This window comes from Hypanus sabinus, chromosome 3 (assembly GCF_030144855.1).
Source record: "Hypanus sabinus isolate sHypSab1 chromosome 3, sHypSab1.hap1, whole genome shotgun sequence".
Lineage (NCBI taxonomy): Eukaryota > Metazoa > Chordata > Chondrichthyes > Myliobatiformes > Dasyatidae > Hypanus > Hypanus sabinus.
Window position 1 is genome coordinate 188,613,182 of NC_082708.1, and position 26,315 is coordinate 188,639,496.

Genomic DNA, 26,315 nt, shown 5'->3' on the forward strand with positions numbered 1-26,315 from the left:
AAATCCTTCTGCAAGCTTTGAAAAGCTACTTCATTATCCACAATGCCACCTGCCTTAGTATCATCTGCATGCTTACTAATCCAATTTACCACCCCATCATCCAGATCATTAATGTATATGACAAACAGCATTGGACCCAGTACAGATCACTGAGGCACATGCAAGTTAACATGCAAGTTAACTTTTAGTGAATCCTGCATGAGGATTCCAAGATCCCTTTGCTCCTTGGATTTTTGAATTTTCTTTCCATTTAGAAAATAGTCTATGTTTTTATTCCTTCTACCAAAGTGAATGACCTTACACTTCCTAATACTATATTCCATCTATCACTTCTTTGCCTATTCTCCTAATCTGTCTAAGTACTTCTGCAGCCCCTTTCGTTCTCAAACCTGCCCCTTCACTTATCTTTGTATTGTCCACAAACTTGGCCACAAACCCATTAATTCCATTATCCAAAACATTGACATACAATGTAGAAAGGAATGGTCCCAAAACTGACCCCTGTGGAACACCACTAGCCACCAGCAGCCAGTCAGAAAAGGCTCCCTTTATACCCACTCTTTGCCTCCTGCCAATCAGTCAATTCTCTATCCATGCTAGTACATTTCCTGTAAGACCACAGATGCTTATCTTCATCAGCAGCCTCATGTTTGGCGCCTTGTCAAAGGCTTTTGAAAACCCAATTTTACAGCATCCACTAATTTTCCTTTGTCTATCCTGCTTGTTATTTCCTCAAAAAAATTTAACAGATTTGTCAGACAAGACTTTCCCTTCTGGAAACCATCCCGACTTTGACCCATTTTATCATGTGTCTCCAAGTACCCTGAAACCTAATCCTTAACAATCAACTCCAACATCTTCCAAACCACTGAGGTCAGGTTATTTGGTCTATAATTCCTTTCTTCTGCGCCCCTCCCTTCTTGAATAGTGGAAGGACATTTTCAATTTTCTAGTCCTCCAGAACCATGCCAGAGTCCAGTGATTCTTGAAAGGTCATTACTAGTGTCTCCACAACATCTTCAGCTAGCTCTTTCAGAACCCATGGGTGTAATCCAGTTGATCCAAGTGATTTATCTGCCTTCAGGTCTTTCAGCTTCCCAAGCACCTAGTAATAGCAACTGCATTCACTTCTGCCCCCTAACTCTCTCAAACATCCGGCATTCTGATAGTGTCTTCCAAAGTGATCCAAAATACTTATTTGGTTTGTGGTCCATTTCTTTGTACCCCATCATTTTCCAGTGATCTGAAATCTACTCTCGCTTCTCTTTACTCTTTTTATATCTGAAAAATCTTTTGGTATCCTCCTTGATATTATTGGTTAGCTTACCTTCATATTTCATCTTTTCCCCCTTATGATTTTTTTGGTTGCCTTTTGTTGGTTTTTAAAAGCTTCCCAGTTATCTAACCCCACTAATTTAGCTCTATTATATGACTATCTTAGGCTTTCCTTGTCAGCCATGGTAATGCAATCCTGCCTCTAAAATACTTTTTCAGATGTTTCTATCCTGCACCTTCTGAACTGTTTCCAGAAAATTCAAAGCCATTGCTGCTTTGCCATCATTCCTGCTAGTGTTCCCTTCCAATTAACTTCAGCCAGCTCCTCTCTTCTGCCTCTATAACTCCCTTTACTCCACTGTAATATTGTTACTGACTTTTGTTTCGCCCACTCAAATTGCAGGATGATTGCTAGCATATTATGATCACTGCCTCCTAAGGGCTCCTTTACCTTAAACACCTTAATCAAATCTGGTTCAGTGCACAACAGCTAATCCGGAATAGATGACCCCCTAGTGGGCTGAATCACAAGCTGCTCTAAAAATTCCCTCTCTTGGGATTCAGCACCAACTTGATTTTTCCAATCTATCTGCATATTGAAATTCCACGATGACCATCGTAACATTGCCCTTTTGATGTGCATTTTCTTCTTCCTGTTGTAATTTGTAGCCCACATCCTGGCTATTGTTTAGGAGATTTGTCCTACCTTATAGGCAGCCACAAAACAAAGAAACCTAATAGAACCCATACCTCCTCCTTGATGGTAGCAATGAGAAGAGGGCATGTCCTGTGCTATGGGGGTACTCTGCAGTGGTCTGTCCACAGGATTGCAAGGTTGAAAACTCAGCCAGCCCCATTGTGGGCACTAGCTTCCCCAGCATCGAGGACACCTTTAAAAAATTGATACTCAAAGAGGTGGCACCAGTCATTAATATTAGTACAGTCTTTGACAAATGTGAGGACCACAGAGAACAAGCTAATATGCTGGAACATGTCAACATTAAGAAAGAGGACGTGACGCAATCTTTGAAAAAGGTTAGAGGAAGTATGTCCCCGGGGTGGAAGGGATATACCCCAGGTTACTGCAGGAAGCAAAGGGAGAGATTGCTGCTGCTTTGGGATGATCCTTGCTTCCTCACTGGCCACAGGAGTAGTACCAGAAGACTGGTGGGTGGCAGGAAAGGTAATACAGAGAACCCTGAGAATTATACACCAGTGTGTCTTACTTCAGTGCTGGGCAAACTAATGGAGAGGATTCTTAGAGATGGGATTTGTGAGCACTCCGATGATGGATAGTCAGCACGGCTTTGCGAGGAGCTTCAGGACCCTGATTGAATTGTGACAAAGCACACTGATGAAGGTAGAGTACTGGATGTGGTGTATGTGGATTTCAGTCAGGCGTTTGTTAAAATTCCCCATTGGAGGGGAATATCAGGAGGCATGGGATCCAGGGAAACCTGGCTGTGTGGATACAGACCTGGCCTGTCCACAGAAGGCAGAGGGTGTTGTAGGTTGAGAGAATTCTGTCTGGAGGACGGTGACCAGAGGGGTTATGCAGGAATCTGTTCTGGGGTCCCTGCTCTTTATAACGATTATAAATAACTTGGATTTGGAAGTGGAAGATCGGTTAGTCGGTCTGCAGGTGACACAAAGGATGGTGGAGTTTTGGATAGTGTAGAAGGCTATGGGAGGATGCAGCAGGATGTTGATGGGCTGAGAAGTTATAAATGGAAAAGTGTGAAGTGATTCACTTTGGAAGGTCAATCTTGAATGGTAAGATCCTTAGCAGTGTGAAGGAACAGAAGGACCTCGGGATCTATGTCTGTCCATACATTTCTCAAAGGTGCCATGCAAGTCGATGTTTTTGGGCTGAGACCCTTCATCAGAATTCAAAAGGCAAGTGGCAGAGAGGTGCATAGAACAATGGAGAGGTGGTGGGCAGGAACAGGCAAAAGGCAAGTGGCAGAGAGGTGCATAGATCAATGGAGAGGTGGTGGGCAGGAACAGGCAAAAGGCAAGTGGCAGAGAGGTGCATAGAACAATGGAGAGGTGGTGGGCAGGAACAGGCAAAAGGCAAGTGGCAGAGAGGTGCATAGATCAATGGAGAGGTGGTGGGCAGGAACAGGCAAAAGGCAAGTGGCAGAGAGGTGCATAGATCAATGGAGAGGTGGTGGGCAGGAACAGGCAAAAGGCAAGTGGCAGAGAGGTGCATAGAACAATGGAGAGGTGGTGGGCAGGAACAGGCAAAAGGCAAGTGGCAGAGAGGTGCATAGATCAATGGAGAGGTGGTGGGCAGGAACAGGCAAAAGGCAAGTGGCAGAGAGGTGCATAGAACAATGGAGAGGTGGTGGGCAGGAACAGGCAAAAGGCAAGTGGCAGAGAGGTGCATAGATCAATGGAGAGGTGGTGGGCAGGAACAGGCAAAAGGCAAGTGGCAGAGAGGTGCATAGATCAATGGAGAGGTGGTGGGCAGGAACAGGCAAAAGGCAAGTGGCAGAGAGGTGCATAGATCAATGGAGAGGTGGTGGGCAGGAACAGGCAAAAGGCAAGTGGCAGAGAGGTGCATAGAACAATGGAGATGTGGTGGGCAGGAACAGGCAAAAGGCAAGTGGCAGAGAGGTGCATAGAACAATGGAGAGGTGGTGGGCAGGAACAGGCAAAAGGCAAGTGGCAGAGAGGTGCATAGATCAATGGAGAGGTGGTGGGCAGGAACAGGCAAAAGGCAAGTGGCAGAGAGGTGCATAGAACAATGGAGAGGTGGTGGGCAGGAACAGGCAAAAGGCAAGTGGCAGAGAGGTGCATAGAACAATGGAGAGGTGGTGGGCAGGAACAGGCAAAAGGCAAGTGGCAGAGAGGTGCATAGATCAATGGAGAGGTGGTGGGCAGGAACAGGCAAAAGGCAAGTGGCAGAGAGGTGCATAGATCAATGGAGAGGTGGTCTGGACTGTCTTATGCTCAAGGTGCAATCAGAGTATGGAGGTCAGACAATGATCCGGTTTACCAGTGTCGGAGTTCCTGGGAGCAGGATTCCTGTAGAACAGGCAGGACAGAGGAGAAACACAGATCAGCGATACACAAGAAAGCCTGTACAGATTACAGAAGAGGAGGTGTTTGCTACCCTGAGGAATATCAGGGTGGATAAATCCCCAAGGCTTGCCAAGTGTGCCCTTGGACCCTATGGGAGGCAAATGCAGAAATTGCCGGGGTCCTAGCAGAGATATTTAAAACATCCTTAGTGACAGGAGAGGTACCAGAGGATTGAAGAATAGCTATTGTTCCACTGTTAAAGAATGGCTGCAAACAGAAACCAGGAAATTATAGGCTGGTGAGTCTGACACCAGCTGTGGGAAAGTTATTGGAAGGTATTCTAAGGGACTGGATATATAAATATTTGGGTAGACATGGACTGATTAAGGATAGTCAGCATGGCTTTGTGTGTGGTAGGTCACCTCTAACCAATCTCAAAGAGTTTTTTGAAGAAGTTACCAGGAACGTGAATGAAGACAAAACAGTAGATGTTGTCTATATGGACTTTAGTAAGACATTTGACAAGGTCCTGCACGGGAGGCTGGTCAAGAAGGTTCAGTCGCTCAGCATTCAGGATGAGGTAGTAAATTGGATTAGACACTGGCTTTGCGGGAGAAGCCAGAGAGTGGTAGTAGAGGGTTGCCTCTCTGACTGGAGGCCTGTGACTAGTGATGTGCCACAGGGATCGGTATTGGCATCATAAACCAATGTATTGAGTACAGAAGACGGGATGTTATGTTGAAGTTGTGTAAGATATTGGTGAGGCCTGATTTAGAGTATTGTGTGCAGTTTTGGTCACCTACCTACAGGAGAGATGTAAATAAGGTTGAAGGAGTGCAAAGAAAATTTACAAGGATTTTGCCGCATCTGGAGGACCTAAGTTATAAGGGAAGATTGAACAGGTTAGCACTGTTCTTTAGAACATAGAAGACTGAGAGGAGATTTGATAGAGGGGTAAAAAATTATGAGGGGTATAGATATGGTAAATAGAAGCAGGCTTTTTCTATTGAGTTTAGGTGAGACTATTACCAGAGGTCATGGGTTAAACATAGAAAATAGGAAACATAGAAAATAGGTGCAGGAGTAGGCCATTCAGCCCTTTGAGCTGCCATTCAGTATGATCATGGCTGATCATCCAACTCAGAACCCTGTACCTGCTTTCTCTCCATACTCCCTGATCCCTTTAGCCACAAGGGCCATATCTAACTTCCTCTTAAATATAGCCAATGAACCCTGTTTCCTGTGGCAGAGAATTCCACAGATTCACCACTCTCTGTGTGAAGATGTTTTTCCTCATCTCGGTCCTAAAAGGCTTCCCCTTTATCCTTAAGCTGTGACCCCTCGTTCTGGACTTCCCCAGCATCGGAAACAATCTTCCTGCATCTAGCCTGTCCAATCCCTTTAGAATTTTATACGTTTCAATAAGATCCCCCCTTCAATCTTCTAAATTCCAGTGAGTATAAGCCTAGTCGATCCAGGCTTTCTTTATATGAAAGTCCTGCCATCCCAGGAATCAATCTGATTAACCTTCTCTGTACTCCCTCTACGGCAAGAATGTCTTTCCTCAGATTAGGGGATCAAAACTGCTCAAAATACTCAAGGCCTTGTACAACTGCAGTAGAACCTCCCTGCTCCTGTACTCAAATCCTTTTGCTATGAATGCCAACATACCATTTGCCTTTTTCACCACCTGCTGTACCTGCATGCCCACCTTCAATGACTGGTGTACAATGACACCCAGGTCTCGTTGCATCTCCCCTTTTCCTAATCGGCCGCTGTTCAGATAATAATCTGTTTCCCTTTTCTTGCAACCAAAGTGGAAAACCTCACATTTATCCACATTAAATTGCATCTGCCATGAATTTGCCCACTCACCTAACCTATCCAAGTCACCCTGCATCCTCTTAGCATCCTCCTCACAGCTAACACCCGCCGCCCAGCTTCATGTCATCTGCAAACTTGGAGATGCTGCATTTAATTTCCTCATCTAAATCATTAATATATATTGTAAACAACTGGGGTCCCAGCACTGAGCCTTGCAGTGCCCCACTAGTCACTGCCTGGCATTCTGAAAAAGTCTCATTTACTCTCACTCTTTGCTTCCTGTCTGCCAACCAATTCTCTATCCACATCAATACCATACCCACAATACCATGTGTTTTAAGTTTGCACATTAATCTCCTGTGTGGGACCTTGTCAAAAGCCTTTTGAAAATCTAAATATACCATATCCACTGGTTCTCCCCTATCCACTCTACTAGTTCAAAAAAATTCTATAAGATTCATCAGACATGATTTTCCTTTCACAAGTCCATGCTGACTTTGTCCAATGATTTCACCGCTTTCCAAATGTGCTGTTATCACATCTTTGATAACCGACTCTAGCATTTTCCCCACCACTGATGTCAGACTCACATTCCCCGGTTTCTCTCTCCCTCCTTTTTTAAAAAGTGGGGTTACATTAGCCACCCTCCAATCCTCAGGAACTAATCCAGAATCTAAGGAGTTTTGAAAAATTATCACTAGTGCATCCATTATTTCTTGGGCTACTTCCTTAAGCACTCTGGGATGCAGACCATCTGGCCCTGGGGATTTATCTGCCTTTAATTCCTTCAACTTACCTAACACCACTTCCCTACTAACATGTATTTCCCTCAGTTCCTCCATCTCACTAGACCCTCGGTCCCTTACTATTTCCGAAAGATTATTTATGTCCTCCTTAGTGAAGACAGAACTAAAGTAGTTATTCAATTGGTCTGCCATGTCTTTGTTCCCTATGATCAATTCACCTGTTTCTGACTGTAAAGGACCTACATTTGTCTTAACCAATCTTTTTCTTTTCACGTATCTATAAAAGTTGTTACAGTCAGTTTTTATGTTCCCTGCCAGCTTTCTCTCATAATCTTTTTTCCCTTTCCTAATTAAGCCCTTTGTCCTCCTCTGCTGGTCTCTGAATTACTCCCAGTCCTCAGGTGTGCCGCTTTTTTTTTGCTAATTTATATGTTTCTTCTTTGGATTTGATACTATCCCTAATTTCCCTCGTCAGTCACGGTGTCCTACCTTCCCTGATTTATTCTTTTGCCAAACTGGAATGAACAATTGTTGTAGTTCATCCATGCGATCTTTAAATGCTTGCCATTGCATATCCACCATCAACCCTTTAACCATATAACCATATAACAATCACAGCACGGAAACAGGCCATCTCGGCCCTCCTAGTCCGTGCTGAACTCTTAATCTCACCTAGTCCCACCTACCCGCACTCAGCCCATAACCCTCCACTCCTTTCCTGTCCATATACCTATCCAATTTTACCTTAAATGACACAACTGAACTGGCCTCTACTACTTCTACAGGAAGCTCATTCCACACAGCTATCACTCTCTGAGTAAAGAAATACCCCCTCGTGTTTCCCTTAAACTTCTGCCCCCTAACTCTCAAATCATGTCCTCTTGTTTGAATCTCCCCTACTCTCAATGGAAACAGCCTATTCACGTCAACTCTATCTATCCCTCTCAAAATTTTAAATACCTCGATCAAATCCGCCCTCAACCTTCTACGCTCCAATGAATAGAGACCTAACTTGTTCAACCTTTCTCTGTAACTTAAGTGCTGAAATCCAGGTTACATCCTAGTAAATCGTCTCTGCACTCTCTCTAATTTATTGATATCTTTCCTATAATTCGTTGACCAGAACTGTACACAATATTCCAAATTTGGCCTTACCAATGCCTTGTACAATTTTAACATTACATCCCAACTTCTGTACTCAATGCTTTGATTTATAAAGGCCAGCGTTCCAAAAGCCTTCTTCACCACCCTATCTACATGAGACTCCACCTTCAGGGAACTATGCACTGTTATTCCTAGATCTCTCTGTTCCACTGCATTCCTCAATGCCCTACCATTTACCCTGTATGTTCTATTTGGATTATTCCTGCCAAAATGTAGAACCTCACACTTCTCAGCATTAAACTCCATCTGCCAACGTTCAGCCAATTCTTCTAACCGGCATAAATCTCCCTGCAAGCTTTGAAAACCCACCTCATTATCCAAGTATCATTTAAGTATCATTTGCCAGTCTATCTTAGCTAATTCACGTCTCATACCTTCAAAGAGTTCAGTACCTTTGTTTCTGAATTAACTATGTCACTCTCCATCTTAATGAAGAATTCCACCATATTATGGTCACTCTTACCCAAGGGGCCTCGCACGACAAGATTGCTAACTAACCCTTCCTCATTGCTCAATACCCAATCTAGAATGGCCTGCTCTCTAGTTGGTTCCTTGACATGTTGGTTCAGAAAACCATCCCGCATACATTCCAAGAAATCCTCTTCCTCAGCACCCTTACCAATTTGCTTCACCTAATCTATATGTAGATTGAAGTCACCCATTATAACTACTATTCCTTTATTGCACGCATTTCTAATTTCCTGCTTAATGCCATCCCCAACCTCACTACTACTGTTAGGTGGCCTGTACACAACTCCCACCAGTGTTTTATGCCCCTTAGTGTTATGCAGCTCTACCCATATCGATTCCACATCCTCCAGGCTAATGTCCTTCCTTTCGATTGCGTTAATATCCTCTCTAACCAGCAATGCTACCCCACCTCCTTTTCTTTCTTGTCTATCCCTCCTGAATATTGAATATCCCTGGATGTTGAGCTCCCATCCTTGGTCACCCTGGAGCCATGTCTCTGTAATCCCAACTATATCATATTCATTAATAATTATCTGCACATTCAATTCATCCACCTTGTTATGAATGCTCCTCGCATTGACACACAAAGCGTTGGGGGTTGTTATTACAACACTCTTAGCCCTTACACAATTATGTTGAAAAGTGGCTCTTTTTGCTTTTTGCCCTGGATTTGCCTGCACTTTTACTTTTCACCTTACTATTTTTTGCTTCTACACTCATTTTACACCCCTCTGTCTCTCTGCACTTGTTCCCATCCCCCTGCCACATTAGTTTAAAGCCTCCTGAACAGCAGTAGCAAACGCTCCCCCTAGGACATTGGTTCCAGTCCAGCCCAGGTGAGAAAGGTGAAAGGTGAGAAGTTTAAGGGGAATGTGAGGGGAAACCTCTTCACTCGGAGGTTGGTGAGAGTGTGGAATGAGTTGCCAGCACCAGTGGTGCGTGTGAGCTCGATTTCACTGTTTAGCAAAGTTTGGATAGGAGCATGGATCGTAGGGATATGGGGGGCTGTGGTTCTGGTGCAGGTCGTTGTTTCTGGGCTGTGCTGTACTTCTCTCTGACTCTATGAACCTAAGCCCCAGCAGGTTATAGCACTTGAAATGTTTTCTAAATTCATTACTGTTTGCACTCACACAAAAACACACATGAACAGAGACAAACACAGAGTCAACACACACACACTGACCAACACCCACACACACACACTAATGCACATGGAAAAGTGGTACACACATGAAACACAGTGCAAGCATGTGAATACACGACACATCTGCGCATATGTGCTACATGTCTGCACCCACAGTCAGGCATGCTCACGTGTACACAGAATACACATATGCAAACATACATGTACACACATACAGTATACATGTATTAAAAACTTTTCTTTGAAACTTTTCACTGCCCTGGTAAAGCAGCCAACATAATCAAAGACCCCACCCACCCTGAACATTCTCTCCCCCTCCCTCCTGTCAGGCAGAAAGTATAAAAGCCTAAAAGCCCATACCACCAGGCTTACCACTGTTGTAAGACTTGAATGTTCAGCTATTATGGTAAGGATATCTCCTGAACTCACAATCTGTTTCTTCATGGCCTTTGGATTCTACTGTCTGTCTGCACTGCACTTGCACTGTGACTCTAAGTTCTGTTGCTCTTTTCCCTTGTGCTGCTCAATGTCCTGATGAAATAATCTGTATGGATAGTATGCAAACAACGTTTTCCACTTGACCTCAGTACATGTGACAATAATAAACTGGTTTACCAGATATCAAGACCAACAACAGACAAACATAAAGCCATTCACTCAGCTCGGAATATGTATTCACTAAAAATGGAACTGGAGCTAAAGTGAAGTTTAACAAAGAGTGGAAAACTGTAACTGAAAGCAAGATATAAATGTATTTATTTATTCAAAATATGCAAATCAACTTTGAAAATGCAAGTATAAAAAGATAAAACTTTTCACTGGCATCAGAGAATGAGGCCATGGGACCAGTATTCCTAAAATATGGTGTGAGCGGTGTGTTTTACGTCCCTTCGTCCTGAGATTGTAAACCATAGGCCACTGTTGCTAGGACACCGTTGGCTAGTTCCAAGCACTGCTAGAGTGGGTCTGAGAAAGTGGGGAGACACCGGTCACTAAAAGCCCACACAGATGCACCATCTCTTGTCCGAGGACCATCACCTTGTTGTGGTGGAGAAGCCTGTGACTTCCTGAGGTCCTGAGAGTGATGCACTCTGGAGATTAGCCAGCTGGCAATTAGCTCCTGGTAGGGTCACCCATGGTGGAAAGGTCAACGGGGGGGTTGGTTCCAGCCAAAGGTTCTGGAACCAAAACCTCAGCGGTGAGCTGGCAGAAAATGATAACACATCACAATAACAGTGAAGGCGGAGGATAGCTGCAGCAGGGAAGGGTGCCCAGTCATCTTGCATTGCATGTCACTGGACCCCAACTCCAATCTGACATGGACTGTGTGGTGGCTGCCCGTGCATCAGCCACCCACGTTAAACGAAATCATGCCGTTTCAGAAAACCCACCCTAACATGTGGATCCCAGAGAGGCCTCTACAGCCACCTGAGCACCCACCACAGACAACCCCTTGGGAGAGTGTACTCGGATCAAGGGATTTACACCACCTCTGGATCTGGGATGGAGGTGGCCTAATGGAGATGAGAGGCCTAATTGGTGTCAATTGGAGAGGGTGCAGAAGAGGTTTACCAGGTTGTTGCCTAGTTTAGAGGGCATGTGCTACAGCAAGAGGTTGTACAAACTGAGTTTGTCTTCTCTGGTGCAGTGGATGCTGAGAGAGATTTATAAGATAATGAGAGCCATAGATAGACAGTGCCTTTTTCCCCAGGGTTAAAATTCTTATATGAGAGGGCAATGAATTTAAGGTGAGAAGAGGTCATTGTGGACATTGTGTCAGCAGAAGGGATTAGTTTAATTGCCTGTTTGATTATTAATTGAATTGGTTCAAAGCAGCAGTGGGGGTGGAAAAGCCTGTTTCTGTGCTGTACTGTTCTATGAGGGGAGATTGGTCAACGCAACAGGAGGTGAGAGATGTCAAGGATTCACAGTGGAGAGCTCCTGATGTTCTCAGAATGGGCCAGTGCACTCGTTGTGGGTTTCTGGTAGTGTGCTGTCCACGTGGCTAACTTTGTCATTTTTTAGTTAGCGCTAACAGGTTAGCTAGTTGGAGACAGCCAGAGTGGATCTCTTCTTGGTATTTTATTTAATATATTTCTTTATTGTAAGATACAGCACAGCAACAGTCTCTTCTGACCCAACAACCCCAATTACACTCAGTTAACCTACCAACTCGTACGTCTTGTGGGAGGAAACTGGAGCACCCAGAGGAAACCCACACGGGGAGAACAAACTTCTGACAGACCAGCAGAATTAACCTGGGTTGCCAGCACTGTACTAGCTTTATGCTACCTGCTGCGCAACTGTGGCTTCAACCACCTACCTTTCAAGTAACAGCAGAAAACCCCAATTAATTGTGTCACAGCAACAACCTTAATTTTCTCGGGGGGGGGGGGGGGGGCATGGGCATGAGGGATGGGACTGGAACTGCTGGAGCTGAGCTGAGGCACCATTGTGAGTGTATCACGGTGGTGGAGTATGAAGGAAGGCAGGTGGTGCACCCTTCCTTTCCTGAAGCCTGGTTCGGCATGTCTGGATGTCAGGGACCCGACATCACCACTCGCATGTCCAGGCCTGGAACTGGGCAGGCACCATGTCCTGGGATTAGAGCCTACGTGTGTGTGGAAAGGGGCTTCTTTTGTTGTTTTTGTTTTATTGTTGCTTGCATTACTCTCCTGAGCATTATGGGAATGCTATGCTGGCGACGGAATGTGTGGCGACATTTGCGGGCTGCCCCCAGCACATCCTTAGTTTGTGTTGGTTGTTAATGCAAATGACACATTTCAATGTATGTTTCAATAAAGATGTAATAGATAAGTCTGAATCTGTAGATCAGATGGACCTTCATGTGCAGTCATTATTGATCCCAGCTCCAGTTCATAACCTGAATATTTATCTCTTCTTTCCTTTTCAAGGTGGCTGGGATCCTGCCGGAGTCCATGATCTACAGCGGTGAGTTCTCGCTCGTGAAGCTCTCCGAGTGGCCTGACTGTTTTGTTACCTTCATTTATGTCCTGGAAGACGTGCATCTTTGGAACAACCCTGTGGGTGACCCAATTCCTCAGTGGTGTCACCAACTGAAGCACAACGAGAGATTGAAACTTCGAGACAGCAGTGTATGCTGCTGTCAAAATAAGCAACACAGCAGATTGTAACATCGAAACAGCCAGCTGTTGGTCTCCTTCTTGCTGTGGCAGGAGTGATATCTCTCTCTACCCATTGCTAGTCAGGGAGAGAGCCTGTCTGAGATGTCCAAGGGTTGGGATGGACAGTGGTTTTTTGACGGACTCTAGATCATGGTCTCTGGGGGGCTTTGCATTTGCTTGCTTGGTGAGTGCTGAGGGTAGATGCTTTTGCTGGAGTAAGTGGGGGAGGGGAGGGTTGATCCTTTTGCTGTTGCTTATGCGTGGGTGGGAGGAGGGGAACTTTGGGTCTCTAACATTTTCTATCATTCATACTTTGGGGTTTTTCTTCTGTTTTGTGGACGTCTGTGAAGAGTACGGATTTCAGGTTGTATCCTTCATACATTCTCCGATATTAACTTGAACCATTGAACCTGAATCTGGCTACGTTTCACACTGCCTCAGTAAAGCAACCAGCGTAAAGATACCACCCACCCTGGGCATCTTCTCTTCTCCCCTTTCCCATCGGGCCCAAGATACAAAAACCTGAAAGTGTGAACTACCGGGTTCAAGAACAACTTCTGTCCCACTGTTATTAGACACGTGAACAGACCTTTCATCCTTTCGTATGATAAGATGGACTCTTGACCTCACAATCTACGTACCTCGTACTGATCTTGCATCATATTATGTACCTGTCCTGTGCTCTCTCTGTAGCTTTTACTCTTTATTATGTATTGTTGGTGTTTTACCTTACTCTAGCTTAAATATACTGTACCTGCAGTACATAGAAGCTAGAATTTTACAGCAGTTCAGGCTCTTTGGCCCATGATGTTGAACCAAGCTTTTAATCTACTCTAAGATAAACCTAACCCCTCCCTCCCACATAACCCTCCATTTTTCTATCATCCATATACCTATCTAAAAATATCTCAAATGCCTCTAATGTATCTGCCTCTACCATCACCCCTGGCAGCGTGTTCCATGCACCCACCTTGGTGTAGAAAATTTACCTTTGCCAACCCCCTACACTTTCCTCCAATCACCATAAAATTATGGCCCCTCATATTAACCATTTCCACCCTGAGAAAGGTCTCTGGCTGTTCACTCATCTCAAGAATAATAATTCCATCTCATCGTCTGATCCAGGCAACGTTCTGGTAAATTTCCTCTTGAAAGCTTCCAGACCCTCCTTATGAGATGACCAGATCTGAACACAATACTCCAAGTACGGTCTAACTAGGGTTTTATAGAGCTGCAACGTCACCTTCCAGCTCTTGAACTCAATTCCAGACTAACGGAGGCCAATATACCATACGCCTTCGTAACCTGTCAATGTGCTCCGCAACTTTGAGGGACCTATAAATGTGAATCCCAAGATCCCTCTGTTCCTCCACTCTGCTAAGAACCCTCCTAATCCTTAATTCGCTCTGTAATGATTTGACGCATATGCAAAGTACTCGAGACGAGCTTTTCACCATATTTCGATACATGGGACAATAATAAACCAATACCAACACCAATTTAAGTTTCCTAGGCTCCACCTCTCTGCCACGTATACTCCCTTGACTTAACTACCACACCACTATTCCCTTTTCTCAACTGTTCCCTCTGGAGCTGAGCATCACTGACCAGACCAGCATTCGTTACCCCTGAGAAGGTGGTGATGGTCTCCCTTTAGTCACTGTGGTCCCTTTGGTGAAGGGTCTCCCCGTGCTGTTGCAGAGGGATTTCCAGGACTTAGACCCGGCGATGACGAAGGAACGGTGATAATGAAACTTGAAGGGGAACCAGTCGGTGGCGGTCCCCACGTGATTGCTGTCCTGGACCTTCCTGGTGGTTTGGATCATGGGTTTGTGGGGTGCTGCTGGAGTGGCATGGACAATCTGTGGCAGTGTATTATGTAGACCATATATACTGTGCGCTGGAGGTGGAGAGAGGGAGTGCTTAGGGTGTGGATGGGTCACCAGTCTACCAGCTGCCATGTCCTGGGCAGAGTTGACTGTTGGAGCTGCGCTCAAGGTGGAGAGTGGTTCCTCACACTCCTGACTTGCATGGGGGGACAGGCAATGTGGCGGATGTGGACTTCATAGACTAACCCCACCCAGGCAAGTGGAGAATCTTTCCTCTCCCTCTTGACCTATAGATCGGGGAGAGGAAGTGAGGCAGATCTGGAGTGCGTGGACTAACTGCACTCAGGCAACTGAAGTGTGTACTCACTCACTCCTGACTTGAGTCTAGAAAACCAGACTGGGAAAGGGTAGCAGATATATTTCTCCGAAGTATGGTGGGGAATGAGCTGTTGTTTGAAGGTGACCTGAGGTTTAGTGCTTTCTCCCTGGACCCCAACATTGCTGTTGTCCACATTTATAAGGAATGAAGGTGATACCAAGAGCATTTGAGCTCAATTCGAAGAGCTGGAAAGCCGGGCCAGTTCACTCTCTGCTGGCTGTCTCCTCAGGGGATATGTGGCTGGAGTCACCATCTTCATTGCAACCAACATCCACCTCAACATCACTGTCCAGCTCTGGGCTCTGTGAATCGGTCCCCGTGGGAGCCTGAGGGCAAAGGGGAGAGGTTTCCCGTTGAGTGATGTCCTCCGTCACCTGTGGCGATATCCCTTCGCTGTCTTCCTGCTGCCTGGGTACCATGGATTCCTCCTCCATTCCTCTGAGACACCTAGCCTTCTCATCCTCAGGTTGCTCCTAGAAGACAGGAAGATTCAGAATTATAATTGTCATTGTCACACGGACCGGGTTGAATCCAAGAGACCCGATGTCATTGAGTACCTTTGTTCCTCCACCACATACAGTGGAATTTCCCAATTCTACCTGCCACTCCCTTTCCGACATGTCAGTCTATAGCCTCCTCTACAGCCACAGTGAGGCCACTCTTAGGCAGGAGAAGCAACACCTTGTATTCCGTCTGGGTAGCCTCCAACCTGGCAGCATGAACAGTGATTTCTCTGACCTCTGGTAACTTCTTTCACCCTCCCTCATTCCCTCTTTTTCCAATCCCCATTCGGGCTCCCCTCTCACCTCTTCAAGCTTCAGGATTGTTTAATGTCATTTCCAGTACGTAAGTGTAAAGGAGAACGAAATAATTGTTACTCCGGGTCCGATGCAGCACAAAAACAACATGCTGAGATAAAGAACACAATAATAAAAAAACACAATAGATGTAAATACATACAATAGCTTATATGCAGAGATTGACTATATGATCATAAAGTAAAGCTAGCCACAGGAGTGTCTGTACATAAGGTGACTGACAGGAGATGATAAAGTAGTGGTGGTTGGGGTGTGGAGGGGTGGGTTAGCGGGTGGAGGTGTTGATCAGCCTCACTGCTTGGGGAAAGTAACCGTTTTTGAGGCTGGTGGTCCTGGCGTGGATGCTATGTAGCCTCCTCTCTGATGGGAGTGGGACAGACAGTCTATGAGTAGGTGGGTGGGATCCTTCATGATGTTACTGGCCATTTTTTGGCACATTCCTGTATAGAACATAGAACTCAGCCCACAATGTTATGCCAAACCAGCTAAAAGGCAAACCGAAAACACACAAACACTAATCCCGGTTACCTACTGCAGTGGTATCACGTGTAAGAATGTGATTTGAGCATGCGCAGAAATGATAGAAAGATCTGGAAGCATGGCACTGCAAGACACGTGTGGTTGTTGCTATTAAATAAAAGTTCTATTTCTTCCAGAATATGGTTCTTTATTAGGAACCCATGGTACGGATTAATATAAAGAACACAACACCTACACCGTGCACTTGATGGTAGGGAGGCTGGTGCCGGTGATGCATTGGGCAGAGTTGACAAGCAGTTGTAGAGCCCTCCTGTCCGTCGCAGTGCAGCTTCCGTGCCGTGCACTGATGCAGCTTGTCAGGGTGCAGTCTACTGCTCGTCGGTTAAAGGTCATAAGTATAGATGTACATAGTTCAGCTCTCTTCAGCCTCCCCAGAAGGCAGAGGCTTTAGTGAGCTGTACGAATTGTGGAGAATGTTGAGAATTTGTGCAGGATGTGCAGTCCTTGGAGTTTGAAACTGCTTGCATTCACTACGGTGTTGTTGACGTAAAGAGGAGTGTGAGGGTTGCGAGTTCTCCTGCAGCCAATAACCAACTCCTTTGTCTTGCTAACATTGAGCAAGAGGTTGTTTGCCTGGCTCTAAGCCTTAGCTTTTCCACCTCCTCCCTGTAGGCCGCCTCACTTCTCACCTGGTCATAACCTCCCTCTGGTTGCCCTCCTCCTTCTCCTTTTACTGCAGCCATCTACCTCTTCCACCAGTCACCTTATAGCTTCTCAATTCATCCCACCGTCCCCTTCGCCTGGATTCACTTGCCAGTTTTTATTCCTTCCCCTTCCCTGGACTTCTTCAGGCTTGTCCCCTTCCTTTCCGGTCCTGATGAATGCTCTTGATCCAAAACGCCATTTCATTTCCACAGATGGAATAGTGCCCTTGTACCGTAAGATGGACTCGTGACCTCTCAGTCCACCTCACTGTGGCCTTGCACCTTATTGCACTGCACTCTCTCTGGCTGTTACACTTTATTCTGCATTGTTATTGTTCTACCTCAGTGCTCTGGGTAATGACTTGATCTGGAGAATAGTCTGAAAGACAAGTTTTTCACTGTATGATTTTGGACTGATGGCAGAGAATGCAGTCTCAGTGTAACGAAAGACCCCAAACTGATGCACTTACTCTGACTCTGAGTTCTTAAGAAATCCAGCATGTCCTCCTCAGCCCTCACCAGTCACCTTCACTGCACCGTAGAAACCATTCCACGTGGGTGCATCACAGCTTGGTAGTGACAACTGCTCTGCAAACAGTGCAGGGAGTTGTGGACGTCACGGAAACCAGCCTCCCCTCCATGGACTCGGTAAAGCAGCCAGGATCCCCATTCAACCCCCGTTTTCTCTTCTCCCCTCTCCCACCGGGCAGAAGATACAAAAACCTGAAAGCACTTATCACCAGGCTCAAGGACAGCTCCCACCTCACTGTTATAGAACTTACAAACTGTCCCCATCACCACGGACATCTTCCAAAGGTGATATCTATCGTTAAGGACCCTCATCACCCCATTATCCAGTACATGCCCTCTTCTCATCGCTACCATCAAGGTACAGGAGTCTGAAGGCACACACTCAACCTTTCAGGAACAGCTTCTTCCCCTCTGCCGCATGTACATTACCTCAGTATTTTGAAAACAAGAGAAAATCTGCAGATGCTGGAAATCCAAGCAACACACACAAAATGCTGGAGGATCTCAGCAAGCAAGGCAGCATCTCGGAAAAGAGTACGGTTGATGTTTTGGGCCAAACTCCTTCGGCAGGACATTTTAGTACTGCTACCGCTAAACAACAAATTTCACAATATGTGAAATATATTGACAGTAAACCTGGGTCAGTTTGTGATTCTCGTTCCCTAGTATGATAAGTTAGACTCTTGACCTCACAACCGACCTCATTATGATCTTGCACCTTATTGTCTGTCTGCACTTTCTCTGCAACTGTAATACTTCATTCTGCTTTGTTGTTGCTTTGCCTTGTTCTACCTCAAATGCACTGCATAATGATTTGATCTGTACAACAGTATGCAACGGAATTTTTTCACAGTACCTCTGCAGAGGTAACAATAATAAACCAATTTCAATTTCATAGTGTTAAATAGCATGGAATCAGACGCTTCACCCCAACTCGTCCATGCTGAATGTGTTGGCCAGTGAGCTGGTCCCACCTTCTCATGTTTGGCCCATAGCCTTCTAAATCTCTCCTATCCATGTACCTATCTGGACGCTTTTTAAATAGCCGCCTCAACCACAATTTCTGGCAGCCCATTCCAAATACACAACACCTTATTGTCCATGAAGAAACTGCCCCTGATGTCTCTTTTAAATGTCTCACCTCTGACCTTAAACCTATGCCCGCTTGTTTTTAGCACCTCCTCTCTGGGAAAACTACCATATGCTTTCATCCTCTTTATGCCCCTCATGAGTTTATATTCAGAACGTCTACCAGGTCACCTCTCAATCTCCAATATTCCAGGGAATAACTTCCTAATCTACACAACTCCTCCTTGTAATTTTGGCCCCCAAAACCAGGCAACGTCCTGCTGCTGGAATCAGCTATTTATTAAAAAATTATTTTTATAAAATATTAACTGAGTTATTCATGACTAAAATCATAGTTTTTTACTGACATAATTTGTATTTTTAACAATTTGTGTCTTTAGCCAACTCATGTATTTTTGCGTGGTACTTCATCCCCACTTGCTGGCAAAAGGTGGTATAGCAGTGACATATACCTTTTCATTTTTAATTGCCTAAGTATAAGAACATTGTTAATTGTCTAGCCTTTTGATTGGATTCTGTTATCTAAGGAAATTCTGTTATCATGTGTATAAAAGTGGTAGAGTTTTCAAATGTACCATTTTCTTTTTATATTGAATCTCTTTAATTTCTCATCTCTCATCTGCCTTGTTACTTTGTCTGTATCTTGGTTTAAACTTTGAATAAACGATCGTGAAGAATCAATAAATCAAAGTTTCTCGCTCATTCCTGAACTCCTAAATGAACCCAGGGATTGAAAATAACAGAGGCCCGGCATTTGTTAAATCTTTTCTGCACTCTTTCTAGTTTAATAATGTCATTGCCATAAAGGGTGATCAAAACTGTACCCAAAACTATCTGTATTGGGGAGGGAAAGGCAGCATCTATAAGGAGAAGCACTGTTAACGTTTTGGCCGAGACCCTTCGTCAGAACGAAGGATCTCGGCCCAAAACGTCGACAGTGCCTCTCCCCATAGATGCTGCCTGACCTGCTGTGTTCCACCAGCATTTTGTGTGTGTTGTTTGAATTTCCAGCATCTGCAGATTTCCTCTTGTTTGTACTAGGGAGGGATGTGGGATTTGTATAAATGGGTACTTAATGCTTGTTGAAGACTCAGATCTTGTTTCCGTGTGCTGAGCAGGCCCTCATGCCTCAGGGTGTCCTGTTGCAGCCACCGGGGAAGGAGATGCCAGAGCCAGCTGTGTACCAATGGATACCATGCTGGCCCTTCCTTTTGGTGCTGCCCTCCAGTGTTCACAAGCTAGATGGCATTCATCTGTATCTGCACTTGCATGAGATGAGGAATTGCTGCAGGCTTGTTCTTGCAGAGATGTGGCTTCAGGACAACGTCTACATGACCCATCAATCTAAAGGCCATGACTCAGGGAAATAGACTGCATTTTTTTTAAACTTTATTTTTATCATTTTGCCAATAACAGAACAAACAGGAGAAAAACAAACAGGGTCATCATAGGTGAAGTAAGATCCATGTCTTATAATAGCAAAAATGAATAGAGACGGGTTACACTGCTGTATCGTTAACCAAACTCTTATGTCCATAATTGTCCTTCAAAGTCTCAGGGGACCTTAAGATTATTGCTTTTGATAACTGTGTGTTTTTCTGCTATCATCATTATATATTCTGTGTGTTGTGTGTGACTGTTGGTTCTGTGTTTTGCACCTTGGTCCCAGAGGAATGATGTTTACTTTGGCTGTGTTCATGCATATGGTTGCATGACAATTAAACTTATTTAATTGGAACTACAACATCCATCCAACTCTCACAAATGCACTTAATGATTAGGCATTAACTGGTAGAGAAGGCCTCAGAATCAGCACTGTCTGTGAGAAAATATTCTTCCCATTCTAGTGTGTGTCTACCCGTCTATTTATCTAAAGATATAGTGCACTGCCCAGCAACCCCAATTTATCCCTACCTTAATCGCGGGACAATTTACAATGATCAATTAACCTACCGGGTGCATCTTTGGACTGTGAAAGGAACCTGGGGAAACCCATATGCTCCATGTGGAGGACATACAGAGACTCTTTACAGAGGGTGGCAGAATTGAACTCCCAACTTCAATGCCCCAAGCTATAATAATGTCGCACTAATCGCTACACTACGTCTCTTTCTCTCTCACTCACTCTCTCACTCACTCACTCTCTCACTCTCTCACTCTCACACTCCTCCGAGGCTCTGCTGGTATTCCGATCACCAGTCTCTCATTCCCATCTCTTCCCGGGGATCCTGACACTCTTCTGCACCTGGGTCCAGTCCTTGGTGAGCTCACCATGACAGCCCCTCTGTACATTATCGAGAGTAGGAGACCACGCGTACAGTACCTCTTTTGACACCTAGGTATACGCTACGAGAATGTCACACATTTTGTTGACACTTTGAATTGCAAGATAAAAACTTACAAGATCTTAGCAGAGTAAAAGATACCTTTCTTATTTTAAAACTCTGTATTCATTTCTGACATTTAATGACCAAGAGCAAAATCTGGCCCAGACCTAAGCGCTGTTAGGAGGAGGGTTCATGATTAACCCATAGTTTGCCACAAGGGGACCAAGGGACTCCCTTTCTCTTTACCATCTACACCTCGGACTTCAACTACTGCACAGAGTCTTGCCATCTTCAGAAGTTTTCTGATGACTCTGCCATAGTTGGATGCATCAGCAAGGGAGATGAGGCTGAGTACAGGGCTACGGTGGGAAACTTTGTCACATGGTGCGAGCAGAATCATCTGCAGCTTAATGTGAAAAAGACTAAGGAGCTGGTGTTGGACCTGAGGAGGGCTAAGGCACCGGTGACCCCTGTTTCCATCCAAGGGGTCAGTGTGGACATAGTGGAGGATTACAAATACCTGGGGATACGAATGGACAATAAACTGGACTGGTCAAAGAACACTGAGGCTGTCTACAAGAAGGGTCAGAGCCATCTCTATTTCCTGAGGAGACTGAGGTCCTTTAATATCTGCCGGACGATGCTGAGGATGCTCTACGAGTCTGTGGTGGCCAGTGATATCATGTTTGCTGTTGTGTGCTGGGGCAGCAGGCTGAGGGTAGCAGACACCAACAGAATCAACAAACTTATTCGTAAGGCCAGTGATGTTGTGGGGGTGGAACTGGACTCTCTGACGGTAGTGTATGATAAGGGGATGCTGTCCAAGTTGCATGCCATCTTGGACAATGTCTCCCATCCACTCCATAATGTTAGGCACAGGAGTACATTCAGCCAGAGAGTCATTCCACCGAGATGTAACACTGAGCGTCATAGGAAGTCATTCCTGCCTGTGGCCATCAAATTTTACAACTCCTCCCTCGGAGTGTCAGACAGCCTGAGCCAATGGGCTGGTCCTGGACTTATTTCCACTTGGCATGATTAACTTATTATTATTTAATTATTTATGGTTTTATATTGCTATATTTCTTCACTACTCTTGGTTGGTGCGGCTGTAATGAAACCCAATTTCCCTTGGGGTCAATAAAGTATGTCTGTCTGTCTGTCTGGCTGAACATGGGATGCAGCCGTCAGTGGGCTTCTCTTGGAAATATACAGAACATCCCTCCAACAGTACAGCACAGGAACAGGCCCTTCAGCCCACAGTCAATTCAATTAGTAATCAAATGGCCAACTAATCCCTTCTGCCAACTCAATGTCCATATCCTTCATTTTTCTCACATCCATGTCCCTATCTAAACATCTCTTAAAAGTCCCTAATGTATCTGCCTCTACCACCACCCATGGCAGCGCATTCCAGGCACCCACCACTCTCCGTGTAAAAAACTTGCCCCTCACATCTCCTTTGAAATTACCTCCTTTCACCCTAAAGCATGCCCTCTGGTATTAGATATTTCAACCCTGGGGAAATGATACTGTCTGCCTACTCTCTCCATGCCTTTCAAAATCTGATAATCCTCAATCAGATCTCCCGTCAGCCTCAAAACCAGGTTTCATATCATCCGCATAATATCATGAAATTTGTCTTTGTGGCAGCAGTACAATGCAATACGCAATAGTAGAAAAATGTGAATTACATTAAGTATATAATAGTTAAATAAGTAGTGCAAAAACAGAAATTTAATAAGTAGTGAGGTAATGTCCACGGGTTCAATGTCCATTCAGAAATCGGATGACGGAGGGGAAGAAGCTGTTCCTGAAATTGTTGAGTGTGTGCCTTTCGGCAAACTTCCAGGGAAGTTTGTCCAATCTCTTATCACACATGCTCAGGCTTTTCAGCCCATCAGTATCGTGCTGACCACCAGCCACTAACATTACTCCCATTTTTTTTTGTTCTCCCGTTTTCCCTTTACCACTCCCCACTCCACTGCCAGACTTTGCCAACCAGGCAGATCATGCCAGATACCCACACACTGGGTTAGTACAGGGGAAAACAATTACAGAGTGCGGTGCAGATAAGCAATAGTCTGCAAGTTCATTACAAGGTAGATTGTGAGGTCCAGAATCCATCTTATTGCTCTAGGGAACGATTCAATAGTCATTTAACAGGAGGTTAGAAGCTGTCCTGAACCAGTGTGGATAACTTCACTCACCTCAACTCTGAACTGACTCCCTCAAAGTGCAGACTCTTTTTCAACGACTGTACAACTCATGTTCTCAATATTCTTCTTTGTATTTGTGTTATGTTGCTGTTGTTGCACTTCAGTTATCTGCACTGACAGATGACCTCTTATGGGTGTGACCTTTGCAACAGACTACCAGCCTCGCACTACTCTCATCAGCCACAGGTGGTGCTGCATCCACAGCATAGATAGCCAGGACACAACGTCCATGGTCAACTTTGGCCAGCAGAGAGCCACTCCGTTATGTATAGTTTTTCTGTACATTTACTTATTTATTTTTATTTGTTTGGAGATACAGGATGGTAACAGGCCTTTACGGCCTATCGAGGCCACACTGCCCAGTTACAGCCACGTGACTCAATTTGTTCTCAATACTTATTTATTATTTTTTATTACTTGTTTACTATTGTATTTACACAATTTGTGGTTCTTTTGCGCATTGGTTGCCTGTCTTTCACTGATACTGTTGTGTTTCTTGCACTTACTGTACATGCACACAAGAAAATGTATCTGGATCATATATAAATTAACCCACTAACCTGTATGTATCTGGCCTGTGGGAAGAAACTGGAGATCTGGAGAAAACCTGCATGATCACAGGGAGAACATACAAGCTTGTCATAGACAATTGAACCCGGGTCAATGGAGTAGTTAAGCGATGCACACCATCGTGCCTCCTGTCTATTCAATTCCTTCATTTTCCACACATATCAACAAGAAAATGATATCAAGGTAGTATATAGCAACATATCAAGTCAAGCACAAAGTAAGTTTATTATCAAAGTACACATGTGTCACCATATACACGTTTGGTTAGTTGTCCCGTGATTAGACTAGTGCTAAATAAGTGGGTTTCTTGGCCACGTGGCTTGTTGGGCCAAAAAGGCCTGTTCCATACAAAATAAATAAAAATAATAAATACTGTAAATTTACAGAAAAAAAGGAAATACAATAGAATTTATATAAAACTATACATTAATGAAGAGGGACAAACATACAATCTGCAAAAGGAGACAAACTGTGCAACTTTGAACTTTGACTGAATCAGAGTTGAAATCTCCAACCTGAGAGAGGAACTTGCACTTGGTGTCTGTTTACCAACATCGAAGTAAATCATCCCTTTCCTAATAAATTCTCTCCTGCTCTTCCTTATTACCCATTCTAAAGTCAAAGTAATTCAAAGGAAGTTTATTGTCAAATTACATATATGTATGTCACCATGTCCAACCTTGAGATTCATTTTCTTGCGGGTATTTTCAGGAACATAAAGAAACACAGTAGGATTTATGTAGAGACTGTCAAACAGCCAAGGTGAGAAATGTGCAATGTACTTTGACATTAACTTGTACATTCTCCCTGTGACCACGTACATTTCCTCGGGATTCTCTGGTTTCCTGCCGCATTCCAAAGATGCACAGGTTGGGTTAGTAAGCTGCATCAGAATCATAGCAACACTTGCGGGCTGTCCCCAGCACATCATCGGACTGTATTGATTGCTGACGCAAACAACACATTTCACTAAATGTTTCCATGTACATTTGGCAAATAAAGCTAATCAGGTTGAGCCGGTTGTGAAGAAGGCGAATGCAATGTTGGCATTCATTTCTAGAAGAATAGAATATAAGAGCAGGGGTGTGATGTTAAGGCTCTATAAGGCACTCGTGAGACCACACTTGGAGTACCGTGTGCAGTTTTGGGCTCCTTATTTTAGAAACGATATACTGACATTAGAGAGTCTTCAGTGAAGATTCACAAGAATGATTCCAGGAATGAAAGTGTTACTGTATAAGGAACGTCTGGCAGCTCTTGGGCTGTTTTCCCTGGAGTTCAGGAGAATGGGGGGGGGGGGGGGGAGAGGATCTCATAGAAACATTCCAAATGTTAAAAGGCCTGAACAAGTTATTTTCCATGGTAGGGAATTCTAGGAAAAGAGGGCACAACTTCAGGATTGAAGGACGTCCTTTTAGAACTGAGATATGGAGAAATTACTTTAGTCAGAGGGTGGTAAATCTGTGGAATTTGTTGCCACGAGCACTATGGAGGCCAAGTCATTGGGTGTATTTAAGGCAGAGATAGATAGGTTCTTGATGAGCCAGGGCATCAAAGGAAATGGAGTGAAGGCAGGAGAGTGGGGATGACTGGAAGAATTGGATCAACCTATGATTGAATGGCAGAGCAGACTCAGTGGGCTGAATGGCCTACTTCTGCTCCTATATATTATGGTCTTATAGTCTTAATCTTTGCTCATCCAAGAGGATCACAACCTTGTCGTAGGGTTTGGAGCTTGTGTGCTTCAATGACCTTCTGTTTTGCCTCTTAGTGGGGTCACTCTTGCCAAACAGGTCAAATGGTAGAGGTCCACTGGTCACCCAGGTTCAGGAGTTCAGCTCAGGGCCAACAGCCCTGACTGGTAAAAGAATTTTTTACATAAGCAGCAATAAAGAGCTCTTCTACATCTGTGCATGACAATATTCCTGAGACTCCACCTGGGGCTTGCATGAAAACCACGAAGAGGCTACTGAGATGATGAAGACAGTCCTGAACACCAGCAGAGATGAAGGACCTTCTCTGCTCCCACAAATGCTAGTGGCTTAATGGGCAGTAAGTAAGCTAATCTTTGATGTTTAAGCTTCCTACATCACAAAAAAGAAGTGTAGCTAAGGCAGGTAGAATAACAACATTGAAATGACATTTGGTTAAATACTAGGATACGAAAGGTTTAGCAAAATAAGGGCCAAATGGATGAGCTTTTACAGGCACCTCGGTGAGCTGAGCTGAAAGGCCTTTTTCAGTGCTGTATGGATCTGTGGCTTTATAACCGGGTCTGCACCTCACAGTTACACCAGGGGATGTAAAGTGCAGGACTCCTAATTTCCCATTCACACAAGCAAAAAACCTGAAACAGGTTATTTCAAAACAAAACCATTGTTCACAGCTGCATATTATGGTATTAGAGTTGCAGAGTCATGGACCACTACAGCATAGAAACAGGCCATTTGGCCCATCTAGTCCATGCTTAACTGTTATTCTGTCTAGTCTCACATGGACCATAGACCTTCATACCCTTCCTATCCATGTACTTATCCAAACTTCTCTTCAATCAAACCCACATCCACCATTT

At 44.5% G+C, this 26,315-nt stretch overlaps 1 protein-coding gene across 1 annotated transcript in view; it reads right to left on the reverse strand.

Annotated features, from left to right (window-relative positions):
- Nucleotides 1-10,409: 10,409 nt before the first annotated feature.
- Nucleotides 10,410-26,315, reverse strand: part of LOC132391973 (hematopoietically-expressed homeobox protein hhex-like) — a 39,398-nt gene continuing 23,492 nt past the window's right edge. Inside the window, exon 4 of the mRNA XM_059965832.1 lies at nucleotides 10,410-15,478. Within this exon, the coding sequence (XP_059821815.1) occupies nucleotides 15,209-15,478 (270 nt within the window). The 3' untranslated portion in view covers nucleotides 10,410-15,208. The remainder of the gene's footprint in view (nucleotides 15,479-26,315) is intronic.